Here is a 16,915-nt window from a genome sequence, read left to right on the forward strand (position 1 = left end):
TGCCCCCGTTTACTCCTTGTGCTCATATGTGTCCTCCTGTTACAAGACCCTGGTTTTCCTGACTACTCTTCCGTCCATTCTGCCCGTAAGTAGTGACTACATCAAAATAGTCCTCTGTAAGGTGAACTAGATAAACTATGATCTTCCTTCAGCAGGAGAACTATTCTACCAGTCAAAGTATCGTAAAGTAAATGATTATTATTATCCGTCCTAACATCATAATGATCACAAATATGTTTATTACCAGTTAGATGAAATTTGGTTTGTAAAAGCCCCAGAAGGCTGTCATAAGAATCCATCCTGTACAAATCATCCATTTAGTGACTATGTAAGTCTATTTATAAACTGCATCAAATATCTCTTTAGAAATATATTTGCAACATATTTCATCCATGGCCAGGACATGCTTCAGAAAATCCAATCATTATTCTTTTGTTTTCAATATTTGACTTCCAGAAGCTTAAAACATAGCTTGAAACTATTTTTTTGTAAAACAAAGAATGAACTAGGTTATCTGATTAAAAAAAAAGTTGTAATAAAAGGGAAACTACTTGGCTATAAATATCAATGTAATGACTGGTTGGAAAAACTAACAATTTCTCCACATTAATTTTCTCATGTTCAGCAGGAAATCAATCTGCTTTCTTTAGCAGTGGGATCCGCAATCTCTGTCTATATCACCAACTCTCTAGAAAAGTTCATGACACCAGTAATAAGGAAAAGTCAACATGTATTCCCTGGTTCCCAAGCAAGAAAAAGGATTTTGATACGGGTCTCAATTTCCTCGTTGTGACTGAGGGATTCAGACCAGTAAATTAACCTTAATGCAGTTCAGCAAGTTGCCTTACTCAGGGACATATATTACATGCTGCTAAAGAAAACAACCTGTCCTAAACCAGCAGCTAACATGAGCGTTACATTTCCAATTACCAGTCATATAAAAATGTCAATGTTTTCTGCCGCTTTAGGTCTAAGACTTATATGTATCGTTAAGGTTTGGTAAAGTTGGATTTTTTCACAACAGTGAACAACATGCAAAAGAAAAGTAAGGAAGGGCTAGCAAGGAGGGCAAATGCCTTTGGCATCTCTTGTCTTCCAGATGTGGGATGGCTCTGATGGATCAGTAAACCTTCAATCCATTGGTAAGCTTTGAACAATGACTGTATTTAGTATCATTATTGCTAAGTGGACGTTCACTTTGTTGTTCAGCCCAAAGCAACAATCACTCATTCAAATTTTCTCGAAGGCAATAAAGGAAATAGGTAGAGCCTCGATAATCCTTCAGCAGGACATTACTGCCGGCTCAGAATGGGCTGCTATCTCTACATTCCTTCCCTTAAAAGTCAACTTCTGTAAACCTGTTAAAGGATGCTTCTTCATCATGCACCACTTACTCCATCCCTCAAGGCCAATCGTTGCCAGCCCTCCCTTACATGGCTTCAATTTGTTTCTATGGCTAAAAAGCTTTCACACACAGAAAAGTGAAGAATTACACTCACCATGCGTCCTGGCATCCCAAGACCACCTTTATTTCCCTGATAATCAATGGAAATCACATGGAACTTTAGCAAAGATTCTTAACTATGTTCAGTAGTTTACAGACTATATGCAAACATACATAAAATACTGTTTTGATGTGGCAAATAATGTTTATTCATTACAAAATTTTAATTTGTTTTCCAAACATTTTAATATTATCATTTTTATTTATAATCATGAAAAAACACATTAAATACAAACTTGTGTTCAGTAGAGATATCTTTAAGGCTTCATATTGTTTGTTTTTTAATGTTATGTTTTGTAGACAGGTTTTAATGTTTGTGCTATTATTTCGAAAAAGAATAAAGTCATTCCTAATCGATTCAGGTTTGGGTGGAACAAAACGATGATGTGACTACGCCCCAGAGATGAGCAGGCTAGAGCGGCTCATTGAGAATTTGGAGAGAGAATGGAAGAATTTTTACCACCCACAAGAGAAGTGGCTACAATGCTACTTACATTCGACCACCACCCCAGATGGTCTGCTCATTTAGTAGGTGCACCTTAAAGGAAACCTGTTAGCTCTTCCTAAACCATAACCATATATTTATATAAGCCTATTCTTCTACTCAAATGAGGTCCTTTATGTGCCGTATTGTTACTTCTATTTCTGAAAAATCAAGTTAGGAATCTGGCTTGCGATATTCAAATTAAACAAGAGCATTCCTTCCTCGTGTCTTATAATTAAGACCAAGGGGCCAGAAATGACATTGCACAGATGACTTCACCATTGGAGCTCTGCTTTTCTGGTCATGCAGAATAAAACTGGGGGTATCCCTCCTGACTTCCTGCAATGGCGCACTGTGCATGCGCAGGGAAGCATTATGGATGACGTTCCCTTTTATTTATTGATTGGTGCAAAGCGGGATAGGAATCACTGTTTGCCTCATTGGCATAACTAACACTAGTCTACATAAATTTTGCTGACAACAAGCTAACATGTGAGCTTTACGATTTTTGTTCTTTTAGAATCAAAAAATCACATCAGTTTCCTCCAATCACGTCTGATTTTTTTTTTTTGCAAAATGCTGTTTACTTAGGGGAACTCTTTATAAAAACTTTAAAGACAAAGAAGGGGGGGGTCACAAATGGTGTGTATCCGGCAGAACCAGAAGGAACCAGAAGGAATTTATTAGGTGCACTAATCTGGTGTGGTTGTGGTAGTGGTAGTGACACAACCACTAAAACCACACAATAAGGATGGCTGCTGCAGAACCCATGAAGATAGCGATGATGTAGATGGAAGAAAAAGGTTAATGCACACTGATAGGAAAAGATCACTGAAGATCGATGGAGATTAAAACATCTGATTTTAATGTTCTACGAGTTTCGGAGCTGTGTAACCTCTTCTTTAGGAACAAAATCAATAATGTAAATTAGTGCTATTGCCTCTTCAAAATTTCTTATTACTCCTGACATTCGACTTTAAAACTTTTAATCAAACATTTCTGATTTGTAAAAATAAAAATTATGTATTGCATATTTTTGTACTTAATATTTGGAAACAGCACCTTTTGGGTAAAATTAGCAAAAAAAAAAATTAGATCAGCTGGAATGCTTTTTTGCAAATGAAGACCAGTGTAATGCCCCTTTGTGAATGACCGGGAAGGTAGAGATAGAGATACAGAGCTTTGATGGTGATGTTGCCTGTGTGATGGATGTCTATCACCCCCCCTACCCCAGCGTGATATGAGGAAGGACTAGTCCGGGGAAATCAACAACCCCTATATTAGTCCTGGCTAATTTGCATAACACAAGAAAGATCTATATCTTGTGTATAGCACATAAAGGACATTCTTATTATCGAGGCATAGGCTAATATAAAGATACTCTTCCACCATAAAAGGTGTTGGGGAGCTGACATGTTCCTCCTTAAGTAAAACATAACTTGTTGTATCCCAGATTTTATAAACATCCCTGATAGCATTCTGGTTTCTAAAAGAGATGCAACATGGGAATGTGCCAGTTTTAAGCAACAGATGGTACAGACTTGATTTGGAAAAAGGAGCGCACCAAAATGAAAACAGCATGACCCCTCTTTTATCTGTACTGCTAGAGGAATTTGGGGCTGTGGTATAAATTGCCAATGTTCTAAGACTAGTGCATAAGAATTTTGGCTATTATGGAATAAACATATATTGAAAATTAAACAATCTAATTAAATCTTCAAAAGAAGGAAAATTCAGTATATTAGAAAAAAAAGCTTTCAGCAATATATGAAGTGGCCATATGGTTGAGATTTCCAAACAACTTTATTGGGCACATTTGTATAATAGATTTTTGAAGTTGCATGAGAAATCATAGAAGGCAAAATAACCATGAATTCTTCCATCTACTTATCAAGTTAGAGGAGGCTCAGGAGCTTGTGTACATACAGAATAGAGGACAAATCTGCCATGTTGGGTTTGAAAAAGCTTGTTTTTTTCTTTTTTAAAAAATAGGATTCAGAATGTGTAAGCCAACAATTAGATTCATCAGATCCAAAAAATGACCTTAGTTACTAATGAAACATTTCCCAAACTCAATTTTGAGAGAAACATTATCAATACTTTAACATCCCAACCATGGTACATGATGTTTCAACATTTTATCTCTAAATAAATAGTATTTGTTAGGCCTCTTTCACACGTGCGTGGAAAACACATGTTTTTCACAGACGTGTTGAAGGTGCTTATGGCCCTCCGTGTGCCGTGATATTGGTGGCCATGTGTTCTCCATGTGCTATCCGTGATAGCACACGGAGATCAGGAACTTTTTACTCCCCTGCGCTGCTGTCCCTGGTTCTGCTGTCTCCACCGCTGCTGCTTCCAGGTCCGCGGTACAGTGAATATACATAAGCATAATGAGCTGGCCTTGAAGTAACTGACAGTAGCACTGAAGACAGCAGCGCTAGAGAAAAATGAGTATAGAAAATCATTTTATTTCAAAGACACATGTTTTCTCACGGATCACACCACTCTGTGGTCCGTGTGACACCAGTGCTTCCAGAGAAAAACTGACTTGCTCCCGTGCGGAATACACAGACACATATGTGTGCCACATGGACACAAGATTCTTGTGAAAATACTGATGTGTTCGCAGACCTATTGATTTTAATGGGTCTGCGTATGTCCGTGTCTCCGGTACATATGAAAACAAACGTGATAGGTACCGGAATCACTGACATGTGAAGGGGGCCTTATATACAGGATCATTATCCATGAAATAAATATGAACTGCATACCAATAGCCAATACAGTTCAGGAATGTCATGATTTCAGACATATATAGTACAGACCAAACGTTTGGATACACCTTCTCAATTAAAGAGTTTTCTTCTAAGTAGCCATTGCTACAAGTACATATGTTTATTCTATAGATATAAACACTTACTTTCATACATATTTTAACTTGGCATACTTCCTTTTCACTTTTTAAAGCCATGTAATATTTTTTAACCTTTACTCGCTCCTGTTTTTTTTCTTACTCCTCTTCCTGATGTACAGTACAGTGGCAAAACCCATCAAATGCTACAAAGAAACTGGCTCACATGAGGACCGTCCCGGAAAGGAAGACCAAGAGTCACCTCTGCTGCGGAGGATAAGTTTATCCGAGTCATCAGCCTCAGAAATCGCAGGTTAACAGCAGCTCAGATTAGAGACCAGGTCAATGCCACATAGAGGTCTAGCAGTAGACACATCAGTAGAACAACTGTTAAGAGGAGACTTTGTGCAGCAGGCCTTCATGGTAAAATAGCTGCTAGGAAAGCACTGCTAAGGACAGGCAACAAGCATAAGAAACTTGTTTGGGCTAAAGAACACAAGGAATGGACATTAGACCAGTGGAAATCTGTGCTTTGGTCTGATGAGTCCAAATTTGAGATCTTTGGATCCAACCACTGTGTCTTTGTGCGACGCAGAAAAGGTGAATGGATGGACTCTACATGCCTGGTTCTCACCATGAAGCATGGAGGAGGAAGTGTGATGGTGTGGGGGTTCTTTGCTGGTGACACTGTTGGGAATTTATTCAAAATTGAAGGCATACTGAACCAGCATGGCTACCACAGCATCTTGCAGCGGCATACTATTCCATCTGGTTTGCATTTAGTTGGACCATCATTTATTTTTCAACAGGACAATGACCCCAAACACACCTCCAGGCTGTGTAAGGGCTATTTGACTAAGAAGGAGAGTTATGGGGTGCTATGCCAGATGACCTGGCCTCCATAGTCACCAGACCTGAACCCAATCGAGATGGTTTGGGGTGAGCTGGACCGCAGAGTGAAGGCAAAAGGGCCAGTAAGTGCTAAGCATCTCTGGAAATTCCGTCAAGACTGTTGGAAGACCATTTCTGGTGACTACAGGGTACTTTACACACTGCGACATCGCTAGCGATCTCATTAGCGATGTGAAATTCGAGATTGCAAGTGCGATCATTTGAGAGTGCACATAGGTCATTTTACGCATGTGCAATCTCAAAAGATCGCACTTGCGATCTAGAATTTCACATCACTAACGAGATCGCTAGCGATGCCGCAGTGTGTAAAGTACCTTTACCTCTTGAAGCTCATCAAGAGAATGCCAAGAGTGTGCAAAGCAGTAATCAAAGCAAAAGGTGGCTACTTTGAAGAACCTAGAATAAAAAACATATTTTCAGTTGTTTCACACTTTTTTGTTAAGTATTTCATTCCACATGTGTTAATTCATAGTTTTGATGCCTTCAATGTGAATCTACAATTTTCAGAGGCATGAAAATAAAGAAACTCTTTGAATGAGAAGGTGTGTCCAAACTTGGTATGTACTGTACATCAGGAAGAGGAGTAAGAAAAAAACAGGACCGAGTAAAGGTTAAAAAATATTACATGGCTTTAAAAAGTGAAAGGAAGTATGCCAAGTTAAAATATATATGAAAGTAAGTGTTTATATGTATAGAATAAACATATGTACTTGTAGCAATGGCTACTTAGATATTCTATTGGTATAAATTATATGGTGATTATGTTCTAACTATTTTTAGACGCTATCATCACTCTACGACTAAGAGTGCAACCATCAACAGAAAGTCAGTTGTGTTTCTGTCATCAGCATGTGGATTTTAATTTTATAATCTATATGGATTTAAGCTTGAATATATTATCCATTTCCGGATGTGCCAATCCAGTTGTTTTCTATTAACAAAACTATTTTTAGTGATTTTTGGTTTCATGTCAAAAGAGCTTGAAGAAAAGACAGGAGCATAATTACAGTAGGTGCCGAAGTTGCAGTCACACCTGGATCTTTGAGCCTAGGGGGGTTCAAAGGTCCTTTTGGCACATATGAGAAAACCAAAACTAATATAGACCTGTAATAGTTGCTAGCGCTATTGGAGATTTTGCATTGGTACCCACGAGATTCACTTGTGCCACTAGTACCAAAGCATATTTAGTGTTCATGCTTGTTAAAGGGAACCTGTCATCAGGTTTTTCCTCATATAAACTGCATCCGCCACCAGTATGCCCTTATATACCGCATTCTACAATACTGTATATAAGTCACCAAGCAAATTTGTATGACATAACAAGAACCTTTTATTATACTCACCTGTGGAATGGTCCGGTCCGATGGGCATCACTGATCTTAATCTGGCGCCTCCTTTCCTTACAATCGCCGTCCTCTTACCCTGCTTCATGTAGATGATGCATCCTACATCAGCCAAACAGTCTCAGTCTCAATTTTTGTTCTCCTGCGCATGTGCACTTCTCTTTGCCTGCTGAGGGGAGAGCAAAGTATTGTAGTGCGCATGCGTGGGCATTCTTTAACCATTCCATATGCTTGACAGTACAGAACTTTGCTCTGCCCTCAGCAGGGCAGAGAGCAGTGTGCATGTGCAGAAGAGAGATGAAGGAGTGTGTCGATGACATAGGATGCGTCATCAACATGATGCAGGAAAAGAAGATAGCGATCACAAGAAAATAGGAGGCATCGAATCAAGATTAGCCATGCCCATCGGTCCGGACTGCCCCAAGTGAGCATAATAAAAGAGGTTTTTTTATGTTATACAGATTGTCTTGGGAACTTATATACAGTATTCTAGAATACTGTATATAAAGGCTTATTGGTGGTGGTCGCAGTTTATAGGGGAAATACCTAGTGACAGGTTCCCTTTAATGTGTATTGTGCAAATGCCAATATTGGGATTCATGGCTACTGGGGGAATATTTATTTAAATGTCAAGTGTTAGTAAAGGTGGTCTCTCTGGACAAGATTCATATGATACATATCCTGTGCAATATGAAGATCTATGAATGTATCCAATCTACAGAGCCATTGAACTAATTAGATCTATATCAATGTACACGGTAATTGTCATCGATTAAATGAAATCCCGGGGGAAAAATTTTAACAAAATAAACAATATTGGTGTAAGTCAGAACTTGACTTGCTGTATTGTTCCAGGCGTGTTTATAATAAAGCAGAATTCCCACCATACAATTTATGATACATTGATGGGAACCATGTGTTCTATGGACTGGTGCCGGTACCAGTAGACTCACCAAAATTCATAGTTTAATATATTTTGCCAGGGAATTGTCTGTGTAGACTGGGTACATCACATTATCTGTTGGATGAGCAAAATACACATAAATATGGCAAACTGAAGCTCTAATTCCCTAGTGTAGGACTGAAGATAGAGCATCAGTCTCTCAACCCCTTTCCTTCATAATGTACGTAAGACTAGCAGAGGACAGGACCATTAACGGTCATGTTTTCAATCACTGATGGAAACATGAAGAGTAGTGCATAGTAACAATATAAGGAAACTGTTGAGAAAACTACTGAACAAGGTACAGTATGTGTCCTAAATTAGCAGTAAGTGCAGTACAGTGATCCGTGGACAGTTATTTGAAGGCAATTATGCTTTTTGTGACTTTCTACAATATGCTTACATTTTGCTCAAGGATAAAATATTTACACATGAAAGCTTTCATTTTACCCAACCAGTAAGTTGAAAGAAGACTGCAGTGATTCAAGAAGATTATACGTTCCACATAAAATTACTATGTTGTGTCTCTTTTATACTCCATCTGTAGCCAACGATTATCTAAATATATTTATTTGGTCATTTTATTCTTCCTCCTCCTAATTAAATGGCTGCCTGTAGCCACCGTTACATGAAAGGGCGACAACAAAATAATGATTCATGAAATGGGATTCAAAATCCTATTTATCTTTCTATGATGTTTCACGATGTCGCTGAAAACAAAATTCTGTGCGTTACTTTGATAAGTCGACTCTGGCGTGTTATCAAAGAGTTTACACAGTTGTAAAAATACCAACGTGCAATGAATGGATTACGGTTTCTAAAACTAAACAATAAAATGGTATGATGGGACATTCCCTTTCAAAATGTCCTCGGCTTCTGTAGAAGAACATCTGGCCAGCGCCACGTCTTCAGGACCACTTAAGATTTTCCTGTTTTATTTGTCCTTGACCTTTTAAATAGCAATTCAGTCATTCAAAAGACAGGTTATAGCCTCTTATACATTTATAAAACTCCCTGTCCCATAGGGCCTCGCCTGACACAGCAGCTTCCATGTCGTACAGGCGCCTAATTGTTGTATCTAGGCCACTAAACTGTTTCCTCTCATAAAATGTTTCATCTTTAACAGAGGATGTTACACGTCTGTAAAAATTGTGTTATCTGCTCCTACTCACTTATACGTAAAATATGAAGGTTATCTTAGGATATTGTGCTAAAAAGAAAAAGGTCATAGAAAGTATACCTGTTGGAAAGAGTTTTGGATTGAAAGAGTCATCAAAAGCAAATCAAGTTTGGGCCTTAACCCCTTCACAATGGGGTCTATTCTGTTTTTGCATTTTCTTTTTTTCTCCCCCTCTTCCAAGAGCCATAACTTTATGTTTCTGTCCACATAGACATTTGAGGACTTATTTTTTGCAGGACGAATTGTACTTTTGAATGACACCACTAATTTTATCACATAGTATAATGGAAAATGGGGAAAAAATTCCAATTGGGGAGAAATTGTGAAAAAAATAATATTCAGAGAACGATTTTTGGGAATTGTTTTTACATTGTCCATTTTGTGGTAAAAAATGACCACACAATAAAAATCTCCTCGTCAGTACGATTATGGCGATATCAAACATGTCCAATTTGTTTATTATTTTAGTGGTGAAAACATTTTTTGGCGGCGTAGTGCTGCTGTATATAGTAAAAATCACAGTCTCCTTTGAAGCCCGGCCAAAGGCAGGAGTTCCACTCCAGCTGCTCTTGTTAAGCTGGTGTCACACATAGCGACAGCGACAACGACATCGCTGTTACGTCACCATTTTCTGTGACGTAACAGCGACCTTGTAAGTCGCTGTTATGATCGCTGCTTAGCTGTCAAACACAGCAGCGATCATAACGTCGCTACATGTGCAGAGAGCAGGGAGCCGCGCACACTGCTTAGCGCTGGCTCCTTGCTCTCCTAGCTACAGTACACATCAGGTTAATTAACCCGATGTGTACTGCAGCTACATGTCACAGTGCAGAGAGCAGGGAGCCGCGCACACTGCTTAGCGCTGGCTCCTTGCTCTCCTAGCTACAGTACACATAGGGTTAATTACCCGATGTGTACTGCAGCTACATGTGCACAGAGCAGGAGCCGGCACTAGCAGCAAGAGCGGCGGAGGCTGGTAACGAAGGTAAATATCGGGTAACCAGGGAAAGGTCTTCCCTTGGTTACTCGATGTTTACAGTGGTTACAGCTTTCCGCAGCTGCCATACGCCGGCTCCTGCTCCCTGCTCGCTTCATTTCGTTGCTCTCTCGCTGTCACACACAGCGATGTGTGCTTCACAGTGGGAGAGCGACGACGAAAAAATGAAGCAGGACATTCAGCAACGAGCAACGACCTCACAGCAGGGGCCAGCTTGTTGCTGGATGTCACACACAGCGACAGCGACGGGACGTCGCTGCAACGTCACAGAAAATGGTGACGTAGCAGCGACGTCGTTGTCGTCGTCGCTGTGTGTGACACCACCTTTAGACTCAGGCCCTGGCTGTTAGGCCCTATTCACACGTCTGTGTTTCTGGTATGTACTGGAGACATATTTACACGGATCCTCATTAAAATTTATGGCAATCATCACACCTCCGTGTTTTCACATGTCCTTTTTTTAGAGGCAGCATGGATGAAACATATCCTGTCTGTGTTTATCATTGCAAAACATATGAGAAGCTTTGTAATTTCATTCTTCCTTTAACCATACCAGAAAAACATGGACCGCATACAAATATCCCATGGATGACACACACATGTACATGGATGGCCACATGGATGAACAAAACGGATCGATTTTTTTTAAATGGACGTGTGAAGGGGGCCTAATACACAGCCAGTACCTGCTTCATACACAATGGATAAACTCCATGTATGTCGGATGTCAGGAAGGGGTTAAATCTTAATATATATGAATGGAAAAGTGATTCTTATTACATTTTCTGGGTTGTTTAAAAAGTTGCCAAAGAGTAGAGTAAAGAGATTGTTGATTCCCCTTTACTCTAAACCTGCGGCTTTGGTAGCCCTTGTCTATGCTACAGTGATGACGTGACCATTAAAGCCAGTCACATACATGAAAAAGTCACCACTGAAACCAGCGTGGCTACAGTAATCACATGAATGATAGACAGGATGTGATCACTTCAAGACCATCCGGGACCACTGGAGCGGCGACACATCAGTATTGGGAAATGAAAGCTGTAAGTAATACTTATTTCTTCATTTCATCACATTTCCTATTTTTCGGTAAATCTAAAATGAAAACTGGAAAATCTCTTTAATATTGCCAAGCATGGAAAGTAAATCTATACTAAAAAGAATGGGAGCCACAAAAATCTAAGAGGTAAAATGCCTGAAAATAGTGGATCATTGAGTGATTTCCTTCTAATCCGGAAACAAAATTATCTTTTTGAAATACTGGAAGTGAAACAAAATTATCTTTTTGAAATACTGGAAGTTTAGGAATTTTGGATCAAGGGCAGGACAAGCTGTAGGATCACTAGTTGGCTGCTTAGACTGCAAAAAAAGGGGCAGGTTATGGCTTTGAAAGAATGAACATTCCAAAAAGGACACTAGGAATTGGTGGTTTCAACAAGGGTTGGGTATTGTCTGCCATACACCAAGCTGTACATCGGGGGTCAGTTGTGTCATGTTCGGGAAATTACCGTAAATGAGAGGACTTGGACTGTTGTGAATGAGGACAACCTTTGTACAATTCTGCAGAATGTAAGCAACAGAAAATAAAGAACACCCCTTTAAACAACCAATTTGTACTTTTGGATTGTATAATGGCAAGCAATAAAATCATGGAGTCGTCTTTAAAGTAATTTACTTCTATTTCTCCCTTTCTCTACTAGATAGTTTGAAACCATTTCAGGGTAAATTACAAGGTAGAAAATGCTGTATTTTAGGAGGAAAAAAAAAATGATATGCCCAGGACATTTGTCTACACAATTTGCAGCCCACAGGCATGTTCTAGATGCTTAATAGTGTATGATTAGAACACACTATAATTTCTGTTGGCTTAAAATATATGATGTTTATAGAAAACATATGCAGATATATTTCACGTGGAGTTATAGGCACATGTTTGTCATATTATATTTTTAGGTCAGTCATTCTGTTTATTTTCCGGGTTATAACTTATATAAAGGACCATCTCAAGCCAATATATATACAACGGTAATTGTGTGGCGATCTTTTAAATGCTGATCATGTATGGTTAAACAATATCTTTAACCTACCGTGTAACAAAACACGTATAGGAGACTCATTCATGAAGATAAATTAATTTTATTAAATATACAAAAAGGACTAAAAATGCAAGATAATCAATTTCCATTTAGGATATTTGTATGAGGTAGACAGGTGGACTCTTATCAAACCCACCCACCTAAAGACCAGCAGAAAGCACCTTAACTTGTCCCATGTATCTCATGAACATCATAATAATTAAATCCATGTTAGTAATCTATGAAATCTCGCCTGTGTCCCGCTGAGGAAGCTAACGCGACACGCACGTTCGAGACCTAGATATCCTCCCACCAACCTTGGACTAGCAGTGTGCACCTTCATTTCTCCACTATGGGTAAGCACTTTATATGAGACAGCATTTAATATTGTAGTTACGATGCATACCCTGGTGGTGGTCTCCCATATATGTAATTACATAGAGTACTAACATGGATTTAATTATTATGATGTTCATGAGATACATGGGACAAGTTAAGGTGATTTCTGCTGGTCTTTAGATGGGTGGGTTTGATAGAGTCCACCTGACTACCTCATACAAATATCCTATATGGAAATTGATTATCTTGCACTTTTAGTCCTTTTTGTATATTTAAATAAAATTAATTTATATTCATGAATGAGTCTCCTATACATGTTTTGTTACACGGTTGGTTAAAGATGAATTTTTGGAGTAGATTCTATACCACATGAGTATATGTGAGGATTATATTTCCTGATAACTATGTTTATATTAAGAAATTATTTTTATCCCCATGTGTCTATGACTAGTTTGATATGGTTAAACAATACGGCTGACTGCAATAATTATAGTTCCTCCCCTACTCTGGGACTTAAAAGTGCTAATATATTTCTCATGTACTGTCACTATACCTGGTTCTCTCTGATTACCTACTGTTGCCTCCTCTTTGGCAATTCTTCTGTTATGAGAAGGCTACTGCAGCATGTGGACTACAGTGGTAAGTCAAAATTACACCTCTATTAACTTTCCTGAACTTTGGGATTAGACAGGTAATGGAGGTGTGGTTTAGAATTACCACTATGCTGCCCTGCCACAGCATCGGTCAGTTTGGAAGCAACATAACTGCTATGCTGATGGGAGAAAAATAGGCAGTGGGGCGAACGAAGGCCAACAAGAATGATGAATAAAACAAGAAATTGCTGCTTTTTAGTCACAGGGTGGGTGGTCACTTTGAGGTGGTTGTCAGATTATACGAGAAGAGACACATGCAGTAAATGTGTTAAAACTAATAATGAAAAAATAATTAGTGATGGGCGGACCTGGACTGTAAAAGAGTTCCAATGTACCAGAGTACTGACCCCAGGCTCGGAGTTCTCAGGGAAAGCAGGCATATTATACTTACCGAGTCTTTTGCACAGCTATACATTGCTTCCAGGCTGCTCATACTAATTTCGGGGCTGCTCATTATCCCCCCTGCATATTGACTGCTTCCCCTGCCCACCAGCAGTCCCTGCATTGATTGGTTGCAGTCAGACACGCTCCCACCTTGTGTGACAGCGTGTGTGACTGCAACCAATCACAAATTCTGTGTATGTACCTATGGTGTAAAAAGAAATAAATGAATTTAACCCTTTCACGACCGGCCGATTTTTCGCTTTCCGTTTTTTTTTTCGCCATTCTTTTTCTGAGAGACGTAACTTTTTTATTTTTCAGTCAATATGGTCATGTGAGGGCTCATTTTTTGCGGAACGAGCTGTACTTTTAAATGAAACCATCAGTTTTACCATATTGTGTACTATAAAATGGCAAAAAAATTCCAAATGCTGAAAAATTGCAAAAAAAGTGCGATAGCACTATGGTTTTTGAGATATTTTATTCACTGTGTTCACTATATGGTAAAACTGATGTGTGGGTGTGATGCCTCAGGTCAGTGCGAGTTCGTAGACACCAAACATGTATAGGTTTACTTTTATATAAGGGGTTAAAAAAAAATCGGAAGTTTGTCCGAAAAAAGTGGCGCACGTTTTACGCCATATTCCGTGACCCGTAGCGTTCTCATTTTTCGGGATCTTAGGCTCAATGACGGCTTATTTTTTGCGTCTCGAGCTGACGTTTTTAACGGTACCATTTTTGCGCAGATGCTACGTTTTGATCGCCTCTTATTGCATTTTGCGCAAAAGTTGTGGCGACAAAAAAACGTCGTTTTGGCGTTTGGAATTTTTTTGCCGCTACGCCGTTTACTGATCAGATTAATTGATTTTATATTTTGATAGATCGGGCGTTTCTGAACGCGGCGATACCAAATGTGTGTATATTTTTTATTTTTTTAACCCTTTAATTTTCAATGGGGCGAATGGGGGGTGATTTGAACTTTTAGGTTTTTTTGTTTTTTTTTAATTTTTTAAAACTTATTTTTTTACTTTTTTTTTTTATTTTACTAGTCCCCCTAGGGGGCTATTGCGATCAGCATTCCGATCGCTCTGCAGTATCTGCTGATCACAGCTGGAAGGCTGTAAACAGCAGATACGCTGTCTTTCTCTTTTGCTGTGCCCCGGGCACAGCGAAAGTGAAACCAATTCATGTGTAGTACAGGAGTCATCACATGACCCTGTACTACCATGACAACTATCGGGAGTCACGTGATCGCGTCACGTGACTTCCGGTTTCGGCGGTAAGTAAAACTTTACCGCGATTGCGCTTATAATGGCGCTGTCATGTATTGACAGCGCCATATAAGGGGTTAATCGGCACGAGCAGATAACGATTCTGCTCGTGCCTAGCAGGCACACATCTCAGCTGTGAAAATCAGCTGAGATGTGTGCCGATCGCGGCATGCTGCCGCCGGAGGACCGCGGGCAGTAAGATTATGTCATTTAGGACGTAATTTTACGGCCCGCGGTCGTTAAGGGGTTAAAAAAATGAGCCACAGCGATGAGTGGTGAGATAACTCAGGTTATTTGCGGTCACGGCTGGAAGTTTATCACTTTGAAAATGGATTAAATACAGAAAATAAAGAAGCAAGTTTGAAATACGTGCCAATCTTTATTTATTCGCAAATAACGTGAGTGACGTCCCCTCTCATCACTGTGGTTAAGTCAGTCTCTGCCTGAAGCTCATAGCAGATGGTCATGTTCTGTGCCCATGCACTGTCACTTCAGATGTAGAAGAGCAGGACTTGTTGTGGGATCTCGTGTGGATTACGCTGGACGTGGGTGTTTTGGGGCTTAATAAAGAAGTGAAAGAGGGTGTTTTTTTGTATTTTATGTCAAATAAAGGATTTTTTTGGTGTTTGTGTTTATTTCTTTTCCCTTACAGATTGGAAATGGGGGATCTCATAGATGGCTCTTATTACTAATCTAGGGCTTTGTGGCAGCTGTGAGCTGTTATTAACTCCTTATTAACATGACTGCCACTGTACCAGGACAACCGGATAAAGTTTCAGAATTGTAAATCTAAAGGATGTGACAATCCTGGGCAGCTGCAGGCTGCTATTTTTAGGCTGGGGGGGGCAATAAGCATGAGTCTTCCCAGCCTGAGAATACCAGCCCCCAGATGTCGGGTTTATCATGGCTGAGTATTGGTGGGACCGCTCGCCATTTTTTAAAATGATTTATTTAAATAATTTCAAAAAGCCGCATGTGGGCCCTTTTATTTTCATACATAGCCAAGATAAACACATGGCTGGGGGCTGTGACCTGTAGCTGTATACTTTTTCTCTGGTGTAAATCATAATTTACGGGGGCCTTACGCCTTTTTTTATTTATTTATTTATTTTTACTCCACTAGAGTTGCACACACAACGCCTGTGATTGAATGCAGTCAGACACGCTGTCACACAGGGTAGAGGCACATCTGACTGCAACAAATCAGAGATTCTGGAATGGTCTGTGGGTGGGGGAAGCAGTGCATATGCATGAGGGATAATGAGCGGCACCAGAAGTAGCATTACAGGTGTATAACACACTTGCTCCAATCCCCCTATCCCCTCTATCACCATTTTAAAGCTCCAGAATCTGGTCCCTATAGTCTTTTATGGGGAAAGGCATCCAGCCATATAGCCAGGATCAATTTTGGAAACAAACCTTTTTTTTTTAAACCCGATTAGACACACTGATCCCAGGTATCTGCGAGTCAGCCTATCATTTAAAATAAACAATAGGCATCTGTATAAGCCATTGTCATTCTAGATGTAGTCCCAGATAGACGTTGTTTACTTCTCCTCAATGATGACATGCTGTACATACATATGATTGCTGCAACCAATCACTGGCCTCACTGCTGACGTCTATGATCGGTTAATGCAGTCACATAGATATAAACGATGTAATCGCTGACAGGGAGAGCAATGGTGAATGAAACCATTGTGTACTAGTTTTTATTTTTATATTTTAACAAAGTTCATGTCTTGAGAACATGATAGCCACTCAATTATGTGTTAAAAATTGTATTTGCTGTTATGCAGTTATGTAGTTTTCTCTGACCCCAAAACATGCTTGGAATTTTATGGAATTTTGTCAGAAGGAGGTGAGGAGGGGTCGAAAACAAGATGACCTGTCACCAGTCATAGGTGTCAGCGAGACTTATGACTGTGTATGACCATCTAATGAGGTTATCTATGAAACTGTACAACCTTTCATGAAGA

At 39.5% G+C, this 16,915-nt stretch overlaps 2 protein-coding genes across 2 annotated transcripts in view; both read right to left on the minus strand.

Moving 5' to 3' along the window:
• LOC142310953 (uncharacterized) overlaps positions 1-16,915 on the minus strand; it is a 246,321-nt gene that overhangs the window by 226,312 nt on the left and 3,094 nt on the right. Inside the window, exon 2 of the mRNA XM_075348828.1 lies at positions 1,500-1,535. Coding sequence (XP_075204943.1) covers positions 1,500-1,514 — 15 coding nt within the window. The 5' untranslated portion in view covers positions 1,515-1,535. The remainder of the gene's footprint in view (positions 1-1,499; positions 1,536-16,915) is intronic.
• The window catches only part of LOC142312683 (uncharacterized), a 235,990-nt gene continuing 222,353 nt past the window's right edge, over positions 3,279-16,915 (minus strand). The window contains exons 4-5 of the mRNA XM_075351676.1: positions 11,726-11,777; positions 3,279-3,474 (exon numbers count right to left, since the gene is read on the minus strand). Coding sequence (XP_075207791.1) covers positions 3,279-3,474; positions 11,726-11,777 — 248 coding nt within the window. The remainder of the gene's footprint in view (positions 3,475-11,725; positions 11,778-16,915) is intronic.

Source organism: Anomaloglossus baeobatrachus, chromosome 5, assembly GCF_048569485.1.
Source record: "Anomaloglossus baeobatrachus isolate aAnoBae1 chromosome 5, aAnoBae1.hap1, whole genome shotgun sequence".
NCBI classification, from domain to species: Eukaryota; Metazoa; Chordata; class Amphibia; order Anura; family Aromobatidae; genus Anomaloglossus; species Anomaloglossus baeobatrachus.